The sequence below is a fragment of the Perognathus longimembris genome, chromosome 8 (assembly GCF_023159225.1).
Source record: "Perognathus longimembris pacificus isolate PPM17 chromosome 8, ASM2315922v1, whole genome shotgun sequence".
Taxonomy (NCBI): domain Eukaryota; kingdom Metazoa; phylum Chordata; class Mammalia; order Rodentia; family Heteromyidae; genus Perognathus; species Perognathus longimembris.
Genome location: NC_063168.1, coordinates 13,752,160 through 13,773,476, shown reverse-complemented (window position 1 = coordinate 13,773,476; position 21,317 = coordinate 13,752,160). Strand labels below are relative to the sequence as shown.

At 49.7% G+C, this 21,317-nt stretch overlaps 3 protein-coding genes across 4 annotated transcripts; 1 reads left to right on the top strand and 2 right to left on the bottom strand.

Moving 5' to 3' along the window:
• The first annotated feature begins 5,097 nt into the window (after window positions 1-5,097).
• Rnf181 (ring finger protein 181) lies at window positions 5,098-6,902 on the top strand. The gene is made up of 5 exons (XM_048352572.1): window positions 5,098-5,244; window positions 5,861-5,991; window positions 6,135-6,244; window positions 6,423-6,497; window positions 6,766-6,902. Exons 1-5 carry the CDS (start codon window positions 5,159-5,161, stop codon window positions 6,823-6,825), a joined length of 462 nt encoding a protein of 153 aa, XP_048208529.1. The 5' UTR covers window positions 5,098-5,158; the 3' UTR covers window positions 6,826-6,902.
• A 952-nt stretch (window positions 6,903-7,854) lies between these two features.
• On the bottom strand, window positions 7,855-12,296 carry Tmem150a (transmembrane protein 150A). 2 transcript variants are annotated; one of them, XM_048352569.1, is made up of 8 exons: window positions 12,204-12,296; window positions 11,485-11,663; window positions 11,038-11,085; window positions 10,648-10,734; window positions 9,675-9,742; window positions 9,201-9,328; window positions 8,832-9,009; window positions 7,855-8,608 (listed from the first exon to the last, which is right to left on the bottom strand). In XM_048352569.1, the coding sequence occupies exons 2-8, from the start codon at window positions 11,547-11,549 to the stop codon at window positions 8,367-8,369; spliced, it is 816 nt and encodes a 271-aa protein (XP_048208526.1). In that variant the 5' UTR covers window positions 11,550-11,663; window positions 12,204-12,296; the 3' UTR covers window positions 7,855-8,366. The 2 variants fall into 2 exon arrangements, with proteins under 2 accessions (XP_048208526.1, XP_048208527.1); XM_048352570.1 differs by lacking the exons at window positions 11,038-11,085; window positions 12,204-12,296 and having other exon boundaries at window positions 11,485-12,032.
• A 4,673-nt stretch (window positions 12,297-16,969) lies between these two features.
• Window positions 16,970-19,911, bottom strand: C8H2orf68 (chromosome 8 C2orf68 homolog). The gene is made up of 4 exons (XM_048352568.1): window positions 19,718-19,911; window positions 19,516-19,634; window positions 18,572-18,723; window positions 16,970-18,216 (listed from the first exon to the last, which is right to left on the bottom strand). The coding sequence occupies exons 1-4, from the start codon at window positions 19,822-19,824 to the stop codon at window positions 18,094-18,096; spliced, it is 501 nt and encodes a 166-aa protein (XP_048208525.1). The 5' UTR covers window positions 19,825-19,911; the 3' UTR covers window positions 16,970-18,093.
• Window positions 19,912-21,317: the final 1,406 nt, after the last annotated feature.

The following is a 21,317-nucleotide window of genomic DNA, read 5'->3' as shown; positions in this document are numbered from 1 at the left end:
CAGGCCCTGAGTTCAATCCCCAGGATCTGTTCATACACATATACGCAACAAAAACCCTGTCATGGAAATGACTTCTGCCAGGCGCTGGTTGCTCACACCTGTAATCCTAGGTACTCAGGAGGCTGAGATTTGAGGATGGGGGTTCAAAGCCAGTCCGGGCAGGAAAGTCTGTGAGACTCTTTTCTCCAATTAATCACCAGAAAACCAAAAGTGGCGCTGTGGCTTGAGTGGTAGAGTGCTAGCCTTGAGCTGAAATGCTCAGCGACAGCGCCCAGGCCCAGAGTTCAAGCCCCGGGACCAAAAGAAAAAAAGAAAAAGAAAAGACTCCTTACCACCGGTGGTTTCTTTCTTTCCTTTCCCTACTTGATCCAACCCAACACAGACAAGACACAGACAAGACAAGTCCCCCAAACATACCTCTGAAGCTGCTTTGCTGAAAATGAAATCGTGTGTGTGTGTGTGTGTATATGTATTGGTTCTGGGGCTTGAACTCAGGGCCTGGGCACTGTCCCTGAGCTTTTGTGCCAAAGTCTAGCATTTTATCATTTGAGTTGCAGCTCCACTTCTGTTTTTTTTTTTTTTTTGGTGGCTAATTGGAGATAAGAGTCTTAAAGACTTTCCTGCCCAGGCTGGCTTTGAACTGTGAGCCTCAGATCTCAGCCTTTTTTTTTTTTTTTTTTTGCCAGTCCTGGGGCTTGGACTCAGGGCCTGAGCACTGTCCCTGGCTTCTTCTTGCTCAAGGCTAGCACTCTGCCACTTGAGCCACAGCGCCACTTCTGGCCATTTTCTGTATATGTGGTGCTGGGGAATCGAACCTAGGGCCTCATGTATATGAGGCAAGCACTCTTGCCACTAGGCCATATCCCCAGCCCAGATCTCAGCCTTTGAGTAGTTAGGATTACAGATGTGAGCCACCATCATCTGGCTTGCTCTTAGCTTTAAAAATCAAGGCTGGTGCTTTTCCACTTGAGCCAAACCTGTACTTCTGGCTTTTTGCTGGTTAATTGGAGATAAGTGTCTCAAGTATTTTTCTGCCCAGGCTGGCTTCGAGCCCGGATCTTTAGATCTCAACCTCCTGGGTAGCTAGGATTACAGAAGTGACCCATCAATGTCCAGCCTCATTTTTGATATCTTGAGGATGCTCAGAGGACCAATGGGATTCTAGATGGAAGGAGAGAGAGGAAAGGATTTCACAGGTGATTTCATGAACCCCTCATGTCACACAGACTTTTGCCCCTCTGATCACTCTACTTCACAATTTCTCAGCTTATACCAATGTTATTCCTGAGACTTTATAAATGGTTTCAGATGAGGAAAGTGAAGTGAAAACCTAGAGCCTTTTATGGTGTTGTAATGTGGAGTCACAAAGGAGTTTGTCTTGTAGGAAATAATTCAGGGCTTTCCAGTGCTCCAGTGTCTTTAGGGACACAGTGAAGATCACTGGGCAAGGACAGAAGAAGGAAAGAAGGCCCCACCAAGACTACGGAAGCAGAGCAGCCTCTGCCGGGGTTAACTGTGGTTCAAACTTAATTATGAGTGATAAGGGAAATTCAGAAGTGTATAAAATAAGCACTTCCTTGCTCAATAGAGGGCTACTCACAGAAACAAGAATAAACCCTGAGAATTATATGGCACTTTATCTCTTAGATAGCTTTTTCCTTTTTGGAGGTACTAGGATTTGAATGCAGGGCTTCCCATTTGCTAAGCAAACATTCTACCCCTTGAACTACTCCAGTAGTCCTCTGTGTGTGTGTGTTGGTTTTGACTTGAGCTCAAGGTCTGGGTAGTATCCCTGAGCTTTATTTTTGCTCAAGGCTAGCACTCTACCATTTGAACCACAACTCCACTTGGGGAGGGACAAACTCCTTTGTGATTGCACATTACAACACCATAAAAGGCTCTGGGTTTTCACTTAACTTGCCTCATCTGAAACCACTTATGGAGTCTCGGGAATAATATTTGTATAGGCTGAGACATTGTAGAGAGTGATCAGAGGGGCAAAAGTTTGTCTGACATGAGGGGCTTATGATGGGGCTGGGAATGTGGTAGAGTGCTTGCCTACCATGCATGAAGCCCTGGGTTCAATTCCTCAGTACCACATAAACAGAAAAGGCCAGAATTGTGCTGTGGCTCAAATGGTAGAGTGCTAGCCTTGAGCAAAAAAAGTTCAGGGACAGTGCCCAGGCTCTAAGTTCAAGCCCCAGGACTGACCAAAAGAAAAGAGGTGGAGAATAAAATAATGTCATTTGAAGGATGGAACTAGAACAAATTATGTTAAGTGAGATAAGCCAAGCTCAAAGAGACAGATGATGCATGTTTTCTCTGATATGCAGAAGTTAGATCTAAAATGCACTGGGATATGACAAATTGTACAAGATTCTAGATACTCACACATGGTGAGACCAAAAGAGGATACTCTTAGAAGAGCAACACAAGGCACAGTGTTGGTGCCTCTTCATATTTAATAGTTTTACAGAACTCCAAGATATGGACACAAAAGATTTTTTTTAGTTTTTTATGATTGTCTTCTTTTCCTTAAGTATGGTATATTCTTGTGTATATCTTCACAGGAGAGGGCACAGAACTTAAGGGAAAAGTGTGAAAAAGGCAACAGTGGAGCTCACTGGACACTGATGAAAGTGAACTCTACAGCTCGTGGGTGGAGACGGGAGGGACTGGGAGAGGATGAGGGAACAGAAGACACTGTAGGAAAGGAAAAGCACTCACTACCTGACTCATGTAATTGTAATCCCTCTGGACATCACCTCTATAATAACAATAAAGTAGATTTTTTAAAGGGTTCTGGTGGCTCACACCTGTAATTCTAGCTACTCAGGAGATTGAGATCTGAGGATTATTGTTCTAATCCAGCCTGGGCAGTAAAGTCCATAAGAGTCTTTTTTTTTTTGCCAGTCCTGGGCTTTGGACCCGGGGCCTGAGCACTGTCCTTGGCTTCTTTTTGCTCAAGGCTAGCACTCTGCCACTTGAGCCACAGCGCCACTTCTGGCCATTTTCTATATATGTGGTGCCGGGGAATCGAACCCAGGGCTTCAGGTATACGAGGCAAGCGCTCTTGCCACTAGGCCATATTCCCAGCTTCCATAAGAGTCTTATCTCCAATTAACCACCAAATAACTGGAAGTAGAGCTGTTGCCCAACTGATAGAGTACTAGTCTTGAGCAAAAAAAAAAAAAAAAAAAAAAAAAAAGGCCAGGGACAGCGCCCAAGCCCCAGGAGGTGGGCAAAAGAAAGGGTGGAGGTATAGTTCAACGGTAGAGCAAACGCTTACATGAATGTAAGGCTCTGGGTCCAAACCTCATAAACACACATGAGATCATGAAGACTACTGACAATGCATGTAAAATATCCATCAATATAAATCATAGTGTACTTGTTTACCCTATTTCACATGAGAATTAACAGTAGAGCACATGCCATGGCCATACCTCACTGTACATCAGTTAAATATCAAGCATGAGTGCTTTTCTTTTCCTTCCTTTTTTGCTGGAGTGTGTGTATGTGTGTGTGTGTGTATGTGTGTGATAACATGAGGGCATGAGCTCAGGGCCTTGTGCTCTTGCTTTCTTTCTTGAACACACATCTGGTGTGCAATTAATCAGAGGTGGACTTTCTCAGATTTCTTCTTTCTGGGCTGGTTTCAAACCTTGATCCTCCAGGTCTCAGTCTCCTAAATAGCTAAGAAACAGGTGTGAGCCATTAGCTTCTGGTGGTTTGCTCTTTTTGTTTTCATAAACTACATTGACAAGGATTCCTTCCATTGAAATAGAGTTTCCAGGGCTGTCCTGGAACCCAGATCCTCCCAATCTCAGCCTCCCAATTAGCTAAGATTACTGATGTGACCCATCATGCACTATTTTTCTTTTCTTTTGGCAGGGTCTCACTATGTAGTCCAACTGGCTTTTCACTTTCCATACTCCTGCCTCACCTGTCAAGTCCTGGGATTACAGGTATATTCCATACCTGCTATGACTGTCTCACCCCCTTCCCTCCCCACTCCCTTCCTTTCTTTCTGATAGGGAGTGAGGAAAGGAATACACTTTCAGAACACTGAAAGATCATCTCTAGGGAGAGAATGACAATGATTTTCACTCAGGTACAAGTTTGTACCAAAGTGTTAGGCTTAGACCTTCAAGTCCTTCTCAAAGACTAGCTCATGGGGTAGTCTCTGTGCCAAGGGTGGGGGTGGTTTACTGAATTACATTGGACCTGTACAGGCCACAGTTTATCGGCCTGAGTAGTTAAGTTAAAGATCTATTCTTCATGGATGTTATTTTCTACAGCTACCCACTTCTCTCCTCAGGGAATGTAGTGTGCCAGGGTTTCAAGCTACTTATTTAGCTCTAGCCAGCAGTTTCACAGAAAGCTGGGGATAAGGCTGAGCAACCGACTGAAGTTCACGTGCATAGTCCTATGCACAGGCGAGGCATCGGGATGGGTTACAGAGACCTTACTTCTCTTCTTAGAGGTTTGCCACCTTCCTTATTGTGACTAACACAGAAGAAACGCCCAGGACTCCTTCGCCCCCCACCAAACACCTCCACACCTTCCCTAGGAATCAAGGAGTAAACTCCAGAGCCAACGCTGGCTATTTCTTTCCTTTTTGTTTCTTATCGGTACCTGACTCTTCCGCTCGTTGGCTAGCGCTCTACCAACTGGCCCAGGCCTCCAACCCAGAACCAACCATTGGGCAGCGGGACAGAGATCACGGAGCCGCGTAAAGCATCCGATTTCTGGCCGGTAGAAGGCTGCTCCCTTGGGTCAGAGTCTCCTAGTCTCTGACAGGCGTCCAGCACTTGCGCTGCCGAGGCCCTCCGAGCCTCGGGGCACACGGAGGACTCGTACTGCCCAAGCAAGAGGATTTTCTGGGCATCGACGACGCGACCACGGCAGAAATTCCCGGCAATTTTTATTCTTCCTCGGATTCCATTGGCGTTGGCCTTAGGGTCAGCTGACCTTCCCCGGCCAGGGAGAGGCGGCGGAGTCTGCACTTCCGCTTTGCGAATCCGTCAGCGAGCCGCTAGCCCGCCCCTCCGGCGCTGTGATTGGCCGTCCGCTCTCAACTCGCTAGTTTATTGGTCAGTTCCGCAGGGTCGCAATTCAGCCGGTTCCGAGGGCTGTGTCAGGCTGCTTGGTAGCCATGGCGTCCTATTTCGATGAACATGACTGCGAGCCCGTGGACCCTCAGCCGGAGTCCCGAACCAACATGTTGTTGGAGCTGGCAAGGTGGGCGCGCAAGGCTCGGGCTTGCGTTCCACAATAATCAGGTTTCCGGGCTGAGGTTGGGGGGCAAGGCGGATTGCCTAGGGCTGCAGTTTCTGGGAAGGATGTGTTCGTTGGTCCCAGCAGCGAGTTCGTGGGGGTCGGTGGGCATGGATAATTTGGGCCGTCCTTCGGCAGGGCTAGACAATGGGGGCTGTGAGATGGACTGAGTAGGGGAGGGCTAAGAGTGGGGGATGCAGGGCACCGTGCCGTGGGAGCATCCCAGAAGGTGGGCGGGAAGGGGGTGGCAGGGAGGGGTTGTGTCCTTTGAGTCCGTTTGCTAGCAACAGCACAAAGAAGCCCACCGTGGACTTGCAGTCTTCCTCTACGTGGTCACTTCCGCGTGGCTTTCCTAAAACCTGTTGCCTCATTTGTAAAATGGGAATCAGCACGTTACATACTGGGGTTTTTCTGGTAGCAGCTGTAAACGATTTTCCATGGAGCTTTCCATCTAGTGAGCGTCTATGAAGGATAGTGCTATTACTGTCTGGGAGTACTTACTGCTTAATGCGGGGTAGATGACAGGGCCAAGAGAAAGAACTAGATTTCCTTGGTTCTGATTTATCATTCTCCTTCTCAGGTCACTTTTCAATAGGCTGGACTTTGGAGATTTGGGATTGGTGGTAGATTGGGACCACCACTTGCCTCCACCAGCTGCCAAGGCTGTGGTGGAGAACCTCCCCAGGACAGTCATCAACAGCTCTCAGGCTGGTGAGGGCACTTTTAATTCCTCTGCTCTTTGCGGCCTGGTCTGCTGGACTTGCCTCCTCCCTCAAACCACACCCACTGTGGTTAGGTGTGGGAGCTGGGGGTGGGGCCTCCTGCAGCTCTCCTGATTACACTTCCTCCTCAAGAGCTCAAGTGCCCGGTGTGTCTTTTGGAATTTGAGGAGGAGGAGACTGTTGTTGAGATGCCTTGCCATCACCTCTTCCACTCCAGCTGCATTCTTCCCTGGCTAAGCAAGGTACCACTTCCTTCTTCCAGCTCTCACCCTGCCCTGGACCCAGTTGTCAAGCTTCTTTCTGGTTATACATTGTTGGGGAATCAAAGAAGGGCAGGGGTACTGATGGGACTTGAGAGCAGGGAGGTTATTGGCTTCAGAAAACCAGACCTGGGCTAGAACACAGCATTACTTTTTCCAGACAAATTCCTGTCCGCTGTGCCGCCATGAGCTGCCTACTGATGATGACACTTATGAGGAGCACAGACGAGATAAGGTAATGGCTGCTGGTTGAGTGGAGGGGGTCATGTGGGCCCCCTCATACCCTTTCCCCACTGTACTCATTCCCCTACCTCAGCAAACTTGGGTAGGCTCCAGCCTCCCTGTCTTTGGCCACTCTTCTAGTGACTTAGGTGGTGCTGGATATCAGCAATGCAGATACTAGGGGGCCCCCAAACTGTGAGAATCAACTTCATGACAGTTGCCCTATGTCCTTACCTGTGGAACTTCAGGCTTGGCCTTGACCAGTATTCTCTTTCTTCTAGGCTCGAAAGCAGCAGCAGCAGCACCGACTAGAGAACCTCCATGGGGCCATGTACACGTGAGACAGCTAGGGCTGAGCGCCTGCCCTTTAAACAACTTCCTCCTGCACCTTAATTCTCATTAAAGGTTTCTTTATGCACCCTGCAGTTGCATTGCTCACAGGCTTGGAGAGGGGCTCTAGATCTACCACCAGGTCCCTCCTGCTATGGGCAAGTTGGTATAAAACTGTAAGAGAGAGCTGGGAATGTGGCTTAGTGGTAGAGTGCTTGCCTAGCATGCATGAAGCCCTGGGTTCAATTCCTCAGTACCACGTAAACAAAAAAAGCCAGAAGTAGCACTGTGGCTCAAGTGGTAGAGTGCTAGTCTCGAGCAAAAGAAGCTCAGGGACAGTGCCCAGGCCCTGAGTTCAAGTCCCAGCACTGGAAAAACAACAACAAACCTGTAAGAAATACGAGGCTTGGGGTTGGAGGTATGGCTCATTTGGTAGAGTGCTAGCCAATGAGCAGAAGGCTTTCAAGTCCCAATCTTGGACAAAAGAGAGATTCAGCTGCATTTCCCTGTGCAAGAATCTGTCAGGACTCTATATTAGCTAGTGCTTGAGCCTGTGTTCATGACTAGAAGGCAAACAGTGTCAGGGCCTAGCATCCTATAGCTCTTTAAAATTGATTAACTTGCAACTCATCTGCTCTCCCCTCCCCCACAAGCAATTTCTAGTTAACCTTGGGACCTTTAGTTAACCTTGGGATCCTGAGAGTTTTCATTGGCTTCAGAGAGAAAATTGCTTTTAACGTTTCAAAGTTGTTCTCTGTACCTAACCCCTGTTACTAAGGAATCAAAGTTCAAACCAGACTTTGAGTAGGGGAAGGAAGTGAGATTATCAGGTCAGGACAGGTCTTTAGACTGCTTAGAGTTTAAGCCTGTGCGGAATATTTGGATGGCACCTGGCATCCTTTGTTTCTGGAAGCCCTGTTCTTAAAGAGCAGGTGACACTCAGGGCTCTCCCTGGAGGCAGAGGCTTCCTGTCATTCCTTGCTTAGGAAAATCTGTTTTCCATCAAGCCCTCCCTGAGTCTCTAGAACAGACTACAAACATGCAAATTAGAATTCTTTTAATAGATATAAAAAAAGTACTAAAATACCCACGTGTTCTGTTGTGTTATTTGCCCTACAGGAAGTGAGGGGCAGAGTGAAGAATCCCAGTGCAGCTCAATTGGGCCTTCTCCTAGGCTAAGGCATGCTCCCCCCACTACCCAGACTTGTATTTCCCCCTGGGGTTCCCAGCCCCCAACTCCTGCAGCAGGAAACCCCAGTGGTCTGGCTCTGGCACTGGGAGTAGAAGGCACCTGAAGGGCTGGCTGGGCAGGTGAGGGCAGGTGACCTTTAAGCACAATACTGTGGTGTCGGGGAGCAGGATGTGCATCCCAGGCAGCTTGGCAGGGCCTGCTCCTCTTATGGCACAGGTGGTGGGATGGCCACTTCTTCACGAGTGAGGAAGCCCAAATCCCAACAGAATACTTTCCGAAAAGTTGTTTTTGGTACAAAATAAATGCAAAGAAGAGAAAGGGTTGGGTGTTGTGGAGGCTGGGCCAGCCACCCTCCAGACCTCAGATCATGGCGATGCTCTCCGGGGCGCAGTTGAGGTGTGTGGAGGTGCTGCTGCTTCCCGAGGACTTGCAGGCCCGGCCAGAGGCTGGCTGCAACGCAGCCACCAGTGTGTCTGAAGAGACGGCCCCAAACTCATAGCTGAAGGTGCCATAGAAAATGAGGATATCGATAACAAACACCCATTCGCACAGGGCCGCCCCGTGCTGTAGCTGAGAACTTTCATGGACAAAGAAGACACCACCTGGAGTGGGGCTAAGGAAACATTCTGATGTGTGAGAACCTGGCAGCAACCACTCTGCAGTCCCAGGCATTTAACCAGGCTGGGGCAAAGGATCAGACCTCCCCACAGGAAGAAGACCGCAGGGTCAGTGTTTGCTGCCATCTGGCTCCCACCCTCCCATTTGGGGTGGGAGAAGGGCTGAGCTAGAGGATGAGCTCCTGGTTGCCCTGTCCCAGAAGGATACTAAGGACCAGAGTGATGAAGGCGATGACAGCCAGCACAATCCGAAGGTAGGCCATTGCCAGGTCCAGGGGGGTAGTGGCCCCATGGTAGGAAAGAGCACAGTGTAGGCAGACAAAGAGCAGTCCTGCTGGGAAAGCTACTCCAGCTCCAATGTAGTGCAGAGACTTGGCGTGGTCCACCTGGCCCAGACAGAGGAGCTAATCTGTGAAGTGGTTCCATTCATCCCTCCCATCTTCTTTCTCTCCATCTCCTTTGCCTCCCAGTTCCTCCTGACCACCCCCCGCCCCCCGCAACCTTGAGGTGCTGCCCCTTCAGGCAGCTAGGCCCTTCTAAAGGAAGTTCCAGGGGTGATAGGGCAGGTTAGGAGCACCTGAAAGTTGCCGACCACCACAAGGCCTGCAGCGTTGGTACAGCCTGTGATGAGCGCTGTGGTGTTCACCCAGGAGTGCCGGCTCTGCTCCAGAAGCTGCCCATACCGAAGGAGGCAGATCAGGGCCACTGAGGAAGGAGAGCACGCTGGGGTCAGCCCTGGGCCTTCCTCCAAACTCTTCTGCCCAGCTCACCCCAGTTCAGCCTCCCAGCTTCCTGCAGGCTCTCCTGACTCCTCTGAGGACCAGAAGAGGAAGGGACAAATGGGTGGTAAATTGGGTTTCCTCAAGGCTTAATGCTGGCTGTGTTGGAGTTAGCATCTGGCCTTCAAGGAAGGGGTTGGAGAAGTTGCCCTTCGTGTCTTAAGTCGTTGGTGTAGAAGGGCTTGGCGGAACAAGAGGATCTGGGCTTTTATGGGGAGGTGGGAGAGCCGGGGGATGGGCTGGCCTGTGAGAGGCATGAAGGTATAACTCACCCATGAAAGCACCCAGGTTTCCAATGAGGCTAAAGAGGCAGCTCTCAGGGGGGTACGTGCCACACTTGCTGAGGGGAGGGGTGAGGACAGAGTGAGAGGCAGGCGGATCAGTGGGCCCCCATTCTGACCCCTGCTCAATCTGTGCCTGTTCCTTAGCAGGCAAGCTACTAATTTATGAGAAGGGACAGGGTCCTTTGTGAACAACAGGCTCCAGGCTGAGCCACCTGGGTGGCTCAACAGAGCTTAATGTGTGGGACAGATAAGGGGCTGCCTTGGAGAGCTTCCAAGACCCCAGAGCCTTTGAAGTTTGCAGTCTGTCTGATTTCTTCAAACTAGAACTTGGGTTGGACAATCAGAGAGAGCTTGAGCTTAAATCCAGGTGCTTCCACTTACTAGCTGTGGATGACTAACTCTGAGCCTCAGTGGATGACTAACTCTGAGCCTCAGTTTCTTCACTCATAAAATGGTGGTAACAAAAGCAGCTTCCCTGCTAGGAGGATTAAAAGACACTACACAAGCCTGGCATTGGTTGTTCATGCCTTTAATCCTAGCTGCTCAGGAGGCCGAGATCCGAGGATCATAGTTAGAAGCCAGCTGGGACAGGAAAGTCCATGAGATTCTGATCTCTAATTCACCATTAAAAAGCCAAGTGGCAGAGCACTAACTGAGCACAAAAGCTCGGTGACAGCTCCCAGGCTCTGAGTTCCAGCCCAGAATAGGTGTGTGAGTGTATACATATACACACGCACACACGCACACACTACACAAAGCTTTCAGCAGAGTGCTCAGTTCCTAGTAACTGGTAAATAGTTTTACTAGTAAAGGGCTGTTAATATAATGATTATTCCCGAGATCTAAGGATAGTTGTTCCACCCTCCCCCCCTCTCCTGGAACTCTAGGAGGACAGGTGCTAGGAGAGGGTGAGGAGGTGGGGGAGGGTATCTCCCCCACCTGCCCAGTTTCCAAGACCTACCTGATTAGGGGGACATCATCCAGGGTGCAACAGGTTTTGGGACCCCCTTGCTCAGCAGGGTCAGGAGAGCAGGATTCGTTGTAGGACCTGGCAGGCAGGACACAGAGTAGACTAGGGACAAGGGATGCTCCCAGGTCTCAAAGAGGACCCTCTCCCAGACCTCCCCAGCTGGGCGTAAGAGCCCACTCCCCAGGGCCTGCCTGAAACAGAAGACAAATGGGTGACAGCATGGTAGGAAGAGGGTAGATGGGCAGGAAGCCATGCCTGAGGACCAGTGTCAGAGAACAGCAGTGAGGCCCCGACTTTCATCTGGCTTGTTGTAGCTGAGGGCCCCAGAGGGGATAGAGATGAAGGGAGCTTTAGACAGGCTATGTGCAGAGTGCTCCATACCAGTTCTCCACAGGGCACACGTGGCGGTTCATCACGGCCATGGCATACCTGCAGGAGCACAACTGTCACCCTGCCTCCATGTCCCTCCTGGGCCAGCACTCCCTACTGACTCTACTTGAATTTCTGGCCTCATTCTGTCTCACTGTCCTGGTTGGAGACTCAAGTTCGGGACAGGGGAAGGTCAGTTGTGATGCCATAGGATGCAGCAGCCCCCACCTAGAGGCCCTCTTGCAAGATGCCCTAGCTAGAAATGTCTGTCAGGACAGTCCTACTGAACAGCAGTGGTGCCAGCTTGTCCCAAGGGGCTGTGTGCCCAGGCACCAGGCCAGGCTTTGGAGACAGCCAGAGTGACCATGGGTACCACCCTGGAGCCTACGACAGGACAAGGGGCTTTGTGTGTGCCATCAAGCTCCTGTTGGCCCTCCCAGCCTCACCCGTTTTACTCACACGGTCCATATGCCAGTAATGGAGAATGCTGACAGGCTGACAGGAAGGAGGATCCAGGCGGTCATGAGGGAGGGGAGCCAGGGTGGTGGTGTAGGGGGAGGACAACAGGTAGGTGGGAAAGAGGGGGCCGGCCCAGCTACCTTGAGAGCGTTTTCGCCTCAACCATCAGCTGCTCTGGCCTGGTAGGGAGAGATCAAGGTCCAGGGGCTGGTAACTGTCCAAGGCAGGGGGAGGGGAAGATGGTCAACTCCTCATCCAGACCTCCCCTTGGGCTTGTGGGCGTCCAAACTTTGGGGTGAGCCCACTCTGGGCTGTGGGCACGCTTTGGCATCCATTTGTGGCCTCCGCGGCCACCCAGGTATCTGCCACCGTGCTGGGAGAGGCTCGGGCAGGCTACAACATCTGGAAAGGGAGCCACCTCCCTTGCCCCAGGAAAGGCTGGGGCCAGGACAATCAAGGTGTCCACCCCAAGGAAAGCCTGGGCGGCTGAATGGCAGCCCGGCGTTGGCGAGTGGGCAAACCACCTGACCACACGCCCCGGCCAAGGGGAGGGTTCTCGCGGGAAATCCGACCTGGCCCTCGCTTGCGTGGGCGCGGGGACCCTGGCCTGGGCAGGAGCCCGCAGCTGGTGACACCACCCTCCTCCCCCAGGACCCGAGGCCCCGGGCCTCCCCGGGCGATCCCTGGAGCCCCGGGGAAAGCGAGGAGCCCGTACGCACCTCCCCAGAGCGCCCGCCGCCGCCGCCGCGCCCTGCTCGGCCCCCTCGTGGCGTGGTCTCTGGCTGCGGCCCTCGGAGCAGCCCTGAAAGGTTTAAAGGGCCGAGCGGCCCCGCCCCCGGCGGCCCCTGGCCGCGCCGCGCCGCCCGCCGGGACGTGGAGTCCGCAGAGCCCCAGCCCCGGCGCCCAAGCCCCGCCCGAGACTACAACTCCCGAGCCCCCGCGCCCGCGTCACCGAGGCCAGGGGGGCGGCGCTCCGGCTTCGGGGGACCCTGGCGCCGAGGACTGCGGCCTGGGGACCTCTGACACGTAGACCCCGAGAGGACTGTCCCGCCGGCCGTCCCCGAGCCCGGAGAGCGGGGGGCCCAGGCCGGCCGGCCGCCGCCGAGCGCGAGGACCCGGCGGCCTCCCGTGCCTGCGCGCAGCACTGGCCACCGGGACTTGGGGAAGCTCCCCATGTGTGGAGCTCCGTGTCCGCCTGCCCCACGCGAGAGGCAGCTCTGCACAGAAGCAAGCATGAAACGCCTTTGGCTGATCCTTAAGGAAAAGATGCAAGCACTCCGGGTTTGGCTTATGCTCCCCTGGGCTCAGCACACCGGAGGGCTGCTTTCATCATGCTTTTTTATTTTCGGACATACAAGAACACAGAGTACTGGCCAGAAGTCACCGTGTCCAAGACGTGGCTGACCAACACTTGACATAAGGCGGCAGGGGCCAAATCGTCCTTCTAAAGCACTTGGCGCGGGTGTAGAGTAGGTAACGTGGCCAGGTGTTGGTAAGCAGGGAGGGGAAGGCCAGAGACCCAGAGACATCTGGGGAAAGGAAAGCATGCTTTCCATTAGCTTTATCAAAATTTATAGGCCAAGAGTACATGCCTGGAAATTCTTCTCATGGTCGAGAAGGCAGGAATACTTCCTTTCACAGACTAAATGTGTATCTGGCTCTGCCCACCATCTATTGGAGTCTGAGACTCAGGGGGCCTAGGCATATCCTTTCCCTAGGACACACAGTCCTAGGCAGTTAGGACTGGGAGATGGCCACAATGGTGGGGCAAACACTATGGGTTGAAATGGCCCTGGACTGTAGACAAACAGAACGGAAGAAACTGTAATGGAGAAACCTCCTCCAAGGGGCAGAAAGTTTAAGTAGCACAGGAAAACTGTTGGAGGAGAGCCATTTTCCCACTAATTAGTTAATATAGGGTCAAGAAATATGGCAGTACTGGTCACTGTACAAGAATACTGGACTAAACAGACCAGGGTAAAAAATCCAGACAATCCACTCAACCTAGGGACAAAAGGTGCTCTCTTCTAAGTCAAACAGTTACTATCTTAAGCTTCATTCCCACTTGAACAAGTACTTTTTTATCTTTTTTTTTTTTTTTAAAGCAGGATAGCCCAGACCAACAAACTCAATGTTCCTGCCTCCATCTCTGGAGTGCTGGTGTAACAGACATGTGCTACCACACCCGCTAGCTTTATGACTTTTAATCAACTAATTATATTCTACCTAGCTGGGTTTGTATCATGTCTGGTCACCAGGGGAATTCCAAAAGGGTTTCTCAAGTAGGTTCAAGCGGCTATTCTAATATAATGTGGGATCTAGGCTAAGCTATTAGTACCTAAGAACTGGAAGCACTTTCAGGCTTAAAATGACAATCTGAACAGCTACTAAAATAGAATTACTCCAAAATAGAGATTCCAATGGCAGAAAGCCTCAACTCTTTATGGGTCCTTGATGGGAGGAACAACAGATAAGTAGGTGCAGATATCTTTATCCCTTCTAGGCTGGGTCAGTAGCACACACCTATATTCCTAGCTACTCAAAAGAAGACTAAGATCTGAGGATTGTAGTTTGAAGCCAGCCAAAGCAGAGAAGTCCATGAGATTCTTTTTGTTTTGTTTTTTGCCAGTCCTGGGGCTTGAACTCCGGGCCTGAGCACTGTCCCTGGCTTCTCTTTGCTCAAGGCTAGCACTCTACCACTTGAGCTGCAGTGCCACTTCCAGCTTTATCTATATATGTGGTGCTGAGGAACTGAACCCAGGGCTTCATGTATATGAGGCGAACACTTTACCAATAGGCCATATTCCCAGCCCCCCATGAGATTCTTATCTCCTTAAAAAAGTGGAGCTGTGGCTCAAGTGGTAGAGCACTAACCTGAGCCAAAAGCTCAGAGACAGCACCCAAGCATTGAGTTTAAGCCCCAGGACCAGCACAAACACAAAACTCCCTCCTAAATCTGAGTCTAGCTGTTATGTTCCAACCAGGACAGCTCTTAAAATAGTTGAGCGCAGCAAGAGATGAGATTTCCAGTGTTGATTCTGTTGTGGAAAGACTTTAGGTCAAACATTTAATCCTACTTCCCCATGTACACAAGTGATTTCACAACTCTTGACAAAAACAGGGCTGTAAAAAGCGTTTATTGATTAAAAAAATATTGTACTAAAAAAGTAACTTCCTCCTATGATTTTCAAATAATCTGCACACTTCATTTTATTCATCCACACATACAAACATTGGAAACGAGAATAAAGAACATATGGCTTTTGTACATTTAGCACCATGGCACAGCCAGTGCACGCAGCCTCTTGTGTTGGCTCTGGGGAAGGCAGAGCAGTCATTTACTAGGGCTTTCACACCAATCCTAGGGAACTATGAGGTGGACACCTATGGCTTCTTTACCATATCTTTCAAGGACAGGGCAAGCATTCAGGGTCGTTAAATGTCTCAAATTGAATTCAAGGTAGTTTTCCTAAAGACTAGGTGGTAGTCATGTGTCATTCTTTTTTCTACATGCAAATACCTCATTTATATTTGCACCCCCTGGGAACACACATTATGCCATACATGGATCCTCCCAAATGCACAACAGGATGTTCACCACCCCATAGAGCTTCCTCCTAACTCATGTGTAATTGGTAGTGCTCCTCAGAGGACCAGGGAGATAGGATATCCCTTCCACTGGACTGGGCCAACTGGCTGGGCTGCAGAGGCCCCTACTTTCTCAGTACTTACAGCTTTGTAGTCTTTCTCCTTCAAAGACTTCTAAGCATCCCAGCTGTCCGCGACTCAAGCTTTAGGGTTTTATTCTCGCATAGCCCAGGGCCTCCACATTAGCTTCCTTTTATCAGTAACATAATCCACTGCGGCCCAGGAAACATAAAGCCTTAAAATCTATGCTTCGACTTGAGTCATTAAATACGCCATTATTATGGACTCGGAATTTGCCCTTTTCTTTTTAAGATAGCCAGAAACATAGCTGGTCAAATGGGTCTTGATTCTGAAGCCACCTGGTTTGGAAGTTCCATCTGTTCCAACATGGCTGCCACTATACCATATAGCACAGGGCAGTCTTCTGGGACATCTTGGGAACTGTAAGAAATGCTTTAGATGTGTTCCTTGATGGAAAAGCACTGCTTTTTTTTTTTTTTTTTAAACAGGTGAGAGATGTCTGGTGGCAAGTCTGGGAAGCTGTAAAATACCATCTTGAATCTCAGATGAGGAGAGGCAGTAAGCAATGAGGCTGGGCTGCTAAGCGAGAGGCATTTCAGACACATCTGGAGACAGAAGCATCAGCTCCAACAGGCCTATCTTAAGCATAAGGACTACTGCTTTATTTACTCATATTGAATAAACTAGCTAAGAACTAAAGAGTACTTTCTTGGGCAGAATTTTTTTTTTAATATTTTATAGGCACTTGATAAAGTGCCTCAAGAAAAAATGTGTTTTTTTTTAAAAGAAAAAATGTTTTAATAATAAGGATTTTCCATTAGTTTCCTACCTGAGGTCTTATGTGTGTGAGCAAACACATAAAAAGACACAATAGGTTCAAACTAATTGCTGCCTTTAAGGCTGAAACTTTAGGTGTCCTCCAACGCTTCAGGTTTTCTTTCTAGGTTCTATAATGAAATCAGGAAATATGTGATCCAGCTCTGAGAAGATAGACTCAAAAAAGTATTTCCAGGCTGAGACACCAAAGAAGGAAATCCTATATTTCAAGTGGTAAAATCAGCTGAAGAGCTAGAGGATTAAAATGACTGGTCCTCTGACCTGCAGGAAGAGGGGGGTGGAGTTTGGCAGGGCCTCCTTGATTCAGGAGGATAGTTTACAGTGTAAGTCCAAAGGCACTTCTTACATAGTTACATAAGTAGAGGGCAAAGACTTTCTCCTTGAAAGCAGAATGGAGGCCAGGACTGCCAAGTATAAGGCACTTAACCCCGGGCCAGTGATGTGGGTCTGGTGCACTTCTGGTCCTTGGCTTCTTCATCACTAGGCCCCTTTAGCTTATGACCACACTCGTCACCCTAGCATTCCTCTGGCAAAATCTAATAGTGTTTAATGTTTTAACAGAATAGCTGAAGCAGCTGCCTTGACCCTTTTTGTGTTTGTGTGTATCAGGGATCAAAGACACAAACCAATAAAACTCTAAAAGGTGCTTTTTAAGACAAAACCTGCTGAGATGAAACAGCCAGACTGATCTTGAGACACTCATGCACAGAAGCTCTTGGAGCAGAGGCCTTGCATTCAGTAAGCCTTAGTGCTTGCAGGCTTAGATCTCACACTTCAAGTCATTAAGGTCAAGACCATTTGCTGGAAAACTAAAGTACACTGAAACTCTGGTGCATAGGATGTCATGTGGACTTCAGACCTTAGCCTAACCCTGTATTAAGGAAAAACCGTTCTCGAGATGCGAGCAGTACTACTGCTCATCTTCTTTTGGGGGGGGGGCGGGAGGGGGGGAAGAAGATGTACCTCAGGCTGGCTTTGAATTTATGATCTTCCTATTTCCACCTCCTGAGTGCTGGAATTACAGATGTGTGTCCCCATGGCTGAGTTTTCCTGAGGATTTTTACTTTAAGGATCAGAGTTATTCACTCTTGGGAGACAGGAGAAAAGAAAGTAAGGGATGGAGGAGAAGATATTCATTAGGAGAGGGAAGAAAAAGAGAAGGGAGAGAGAAGGAGAGAGAGATGGGAGAGGGAGAGAATAACTAGAGCTTCAAAAGACCAATTATTGCTAGTGGTGAGTTTCCCTTAGTATGCATGTTCAACTATGAAGTAACTATTGGAAAGTCATGGTCAAGCTTGTTTCCACAAGTCTCCTTTAGTCTGAGCAGATGATAGCCTGTTCACAGATAGGGACTGAAATCAAAAGCTGTAATTCTGTAATTCTTCAGCTAAAGCAAGTTGTGGTGCCATTGTTTAGTTCCAGCCTTTTCTTCTGAGGTCTTCTATCTAGGAACTTACAAAGCAGTGAAGCAAGAGCAACCTGGAAAAGCCATGGAAGGGGAAGGAGACATGCTTCCAAGTAGGCCTCAAAAACAAAGTTCTCCCATTTTATTAATATCAGAATTACCTGGAGAACTTGTTAGAAAAGCAGAGCTTCCCCACACCCTAAGTCCTGAGCAGAGGTGTGGGGTGAACTGATGGATTTTACCTGAGACAAAAAAGAGGGGAAGAACAAAGAAACTACTGAAAACCAAACCAAACCAAGCCATGAAAGACCCTTAAAATAACAAATATGGCTCTAGCGGCTGAATGGAAAGTGGCTCATGGAATGACTAGATGACCTCAGTGATCAGCACCATGTTGGCAAAAGGTTTCATAAACCCTGGTTCTCTCTGAAGTTTTGCTTTCAGAACCAAATCAGCAAAACAAAATTTTAAAAAACATTCCAGAAAAATAGGCTGGGCACATGGCCAATATATAAGAAAGAATAGCAGCCAGAGGTAGACCATATATTGTCCTGCAACACCCTAGTGGATGTAGCAGTTCTAGAGGGTCTCAAGATCAGATAGACTGGCTCTGGTACCTCCAAACTAGGAATGAGTTCCCTGGGCAGAATTCTTCCAAGTGCAGTGAATCCAGTCTGGAGAGAATGCCTTCAACCTGGTTACTGTTGACTCTGACGCTTTGCAATCTCCTCCTGGATACGCAACTTGAGGGCTTCTTGCATAGGTGCATCCAGAGGTGTATGTGCTGACACCTCCTCACTCACCCTTCCTGGGTCATCATCCTACGTGAAAGAAGAGTCAGGAAGCTCAGGACCTGGTCTCTTCCAGAAGGATGGCCTGTCCTGTATCTATACAACTCCATTTGGCTCGAAGCTTCCTGATAACACCTGCATTTCTCAGGTGTCCACTGAGATGATTCTCAACAGGGGACCATAAATCTTCCCTGTTCCCCCTACTGACAATTACTGTGACAATGACTGGGGAGAGCCGTCTGGAAAGCATCACCCAGAAGTCCTCTGTTCCCATGTGGACCAGAAGCTTCCCACTGGCTCTGAGATAAATGATGGTTCAGGGCCTGGCAGTGATTTCTACTATGACCCAACACCTTCAGGTTGCAGCTTTATTTAGGAGGCATACCTGATATACGATAACTGATGTGACCTCTCCACTGTCCGCCTCATATTCTAAGCAGAAGAGCTGACGGCCAGGAGGCTCCAGCTCGGAGCTGCCACTACTGCTGCTATCACCGGACTCTTCACAGTCTGGGTTGACTGGATGGTTAGAGGCATCTGGAAGGATGAACCAGAGTGAGAGGGAAGAGGGGGATGCTGTTGAAACTCTTGTTCTTGTCACCTCTGTCCACTGAGATGATTCAGGAAAATTTACTATAAAGAAGCCCCAATCTCCAGACAGGGCTGTGTGTGTGTGTGTGTGTGTGTGTGTGTATACTGATAATCAGTAATTTCACTTCCCTTTGGATCCCTGCTCTAGGACCAACATATTCCTGTCACAAAGTAGGTACCTGACAGGTGTGCTCCAGTATACAGGACTGGAAGCTAGTAGAAGGATGAATGATCTCTGTCTGGGTTCAAACCCAAGCTCTGTCATTTACTAGAGCTGAGATCTTGGGCATATTATTTAACCTGTGTCTGCTGCCTGATGGTGAAAACAGAAATAGTAACAGTTCTCCACATACAAGGTAGTGTAGACGCAATATATGCAAAATCTAAAAGCATTGCAAGCTACAGTTGACAAACTTAGCTTCACAAATTAGTTACTGTGATTTCTAGGTCGCAGAGAAGCTGTGGAGAAGACTATTTTTGTGGATTGACTCTATATGACTTGCTTGCTTGCTTGTTTGTGAGGCTCTCTGTAACCGGCAAACGCTTCCTTGTCGGTTCCCGGTACCCTCTACAATAGAGATGCTTAACTAGTGGGGTGGGGGTGGGGAATTGAGGTGCGCTGAGGTGGACGCTCCAAGGGGGGGTTCGAGGGGCGCTGAGCGCTGGGCTGGGAAGCGGGGCTCTCCCTAGAGAGGGGAGGGTGCCGCAGGAGGGGCTGCAGGCCGGACGGCGTCTCACCTCGGTGTCGCGGCAGGTACACCTGGAGGTCGGGTTTGCGAGGCCGGGTCGGCGCAGGTGTGTGCCGCCTCCTCGCCTTCTCCTTGGCCGCCTGTTTCACCTTCTTGTCGTAGTCGTCCCTGCGGGGAGCCGGGCGGGGGTCAGGGACTGCTGCACCGGGCCAGCCCGGGCCAGGGGTGACGAGAGCAGGGCGGGACGGTACCGAGCGATCTGGTTCCGTCGGATATGGTGCACGAAGCCGTGGTTCATGTCCAGCCGCCCGCCAGGTTTGCAACAGAGCCCGGGCCCGGGATCCGGCGCCGCCTCCATGGGAAATCCTGGCGCAGAACCACAGCTGCCTCAACTGCCCAAACGGCAGCTTCCCCCCGGAAGCCCGCTGCGGCTCGCACCTCTTCCGGCCCCGCACCCCGGCTTCCGGTCCCAGATCCCGACTTCCGCCCCCGGGAGGGCTGGCGGGGCCGAGCGCCGCAGCGCGCGGCGTTGGCGGCGCGGAGGGGGTGGGATTTCCGCCGCGGGGGCGGGGCTTGCTTTCTTTGTCGCTGTATGTGTGGGACGCGGGGGTCCAGTTTACAAAAGGTGAATCAGGACGTCCAGAAAAATGGAAGCCAAGCAAGAACACCCATTAGCATCACTTTATTTTTTCCAGCGATAAAGACTGAAAAACTCTGTTACCGATTTTGTGACGGACTGTGACGTAACCTTTGGCTATCAGTTTCCTCATTTATAAGTGGGGACCTGGACAGCTATCACAACGACTGCAAAAAGGTGATGAGGCTACAAAGTGCTTGTGCTTGCCTCTGAGAAGGCTTTCCTGCTTCAACCCCTTTCCCCCCAGCCCCACTACGTTGCCCTTTCGCAAGTCGCTTGAGTGCCCACTGCACTGGTGACTTAACTGTCCCTGCGGAAGGAGCAAGGGCCTTTGAGGGCCTGAGCATATATTACTTTTGAGGCTTCCTTTTAAAAAGTCAAAACCAGGAATTCATGATTAGAACAGGGGCAAATGATGTGCATCCATGAAATGGAAACTACAATGCAAGACTAAGGAATATGCTGTCCAAACACTTCCCTGCCTGTGGGGATTCCATGATAAAATATGCACAGTGAAAGAAGCCAGGCCACGGAGGAAACACTCTGTGACATGAAGTCCAGGTGGAGATTCTTTAGGGGTAAAAGGACCTTTCTGGGGCTGGACAGGTTTCTTTTCCCGATTGTAGTGATAGCTTCACAAGTCAGAATTTAGCAAATAGTACACATTAAATATTCAGTATCCGGTATGTCAATTGTATTTCAATGGAACAGTTAAAAAAACAACAACACCCAACTAGCTTTTGGAGGGTAAAGGGGAGGGCACAGAAATGGAGGGACAAAGGGTGAACAAATGCAGCAGCGGTACTCACTAAACACTAGGTTGAAAATGAACTGTACAACTTGTGAGCAGGACGGGAGGTGAAAACTGGGAGAAAGCAAGGGAAGGAGTGACATTGTCCAAAAAGAAATGTACTCATCACCCGACATATGTAACTGTAACCTCTCTGTACGTCACCTTTATAATACAATAATTAAAAAAAAGAAAACTCCTAAGTAGGCGCTAGGGATGTGGCTCAGTGGTAGAGCCTGTGCTTAGCAAGCGTAAAGCTCTGGGTTTGATTCCCCAGCATCACAAAACAGTATCACAAAACCCCTTTCATCCACATCTCACCCAGAACACCTCCGAAAGACAAGTTCAAGGCAGGCCCTGAATCTGCAGTTTTATTAGTTTCATGTGTAAGTGCGCCCCGGTAGGGCCTTTGCATTTTCCTGAT

What these genes read in the sequence shown, in the direction of transcription:
- Tmem150a (XM_048352569.1), bottom strand. Translation starts at nt 11,549, where the DNA reads ATGACCGCCTGGATCCTCCTTCCTGTCAGCCTGTCAGCATTCTCCATT. An exon ending in GTGTGCCCTGTGGAGAACTG is followed by an intron (nt 10,735 to 11,037) that starts GTATGGAGCACT and finishes CCTGCCTGCCAG; the next exon opens with GTCCTACAACGAATCCTGCT. An exon ending in CTTCATCACTCTGGTCCTTA is followed by an intron (nt 8,609 to 8,831) that starts GTATCCTTCTGG and finishes GCCCCACTCCAG; the next exon opens with GTGGTGTCTTCTTTGTCCAT.
- Rnf181 (XM_048352572.1), top strand. Translation starts at nt 5,159, where the DNA reads ATGGCGTCCTATTTCGATGAACATGACTGCGAGCCCGTGGACCCTCAG. An exon ending in TTCTTCCCTGGCTAAGCAAG is followed by an intron (nt 6,245 to 6,422) that starts GTACCACTTCCT and finishes TACTTTTTCCAG; the next exon opens with ACAAATTCCTGTCCGCTGTG. An exon ending in AGGAGCACAGACGAGATAAG is followed by an intron (nt 6,498 to 6,765) that starts GTAATGGCTGCT and finishes TCTTTCTTCTAG; the next exon opens with GCTCGAAAGCAGCAGCAGCA.
- C8H2orf68 (XM_048352568.1), bottom strand. Translation starts at nt 19,824, where the DNA reads ATGGAGGCGGCGCCGGATCCCGGGCCCGGGCTCTGTTGCAAACCTGGC. An exon ending in GTACCTGCCGCGACACCGAG is followed by an intron (nt 18,724 to 19,515) that starts GTGAGACGCCGT and finishes TCATCCTTCCAG; the next exon opens with ATGCCTCTAACCATCCAGTC. An exon ending in CATCAGTTATCGTATATCAG is followed by an intron (nt 18,217 to 18,571) that starts GTATGCCTCCTA and finishes TCTTTCACGTAG; the next exon opens with GATGATGACCCAGGAAGGGT.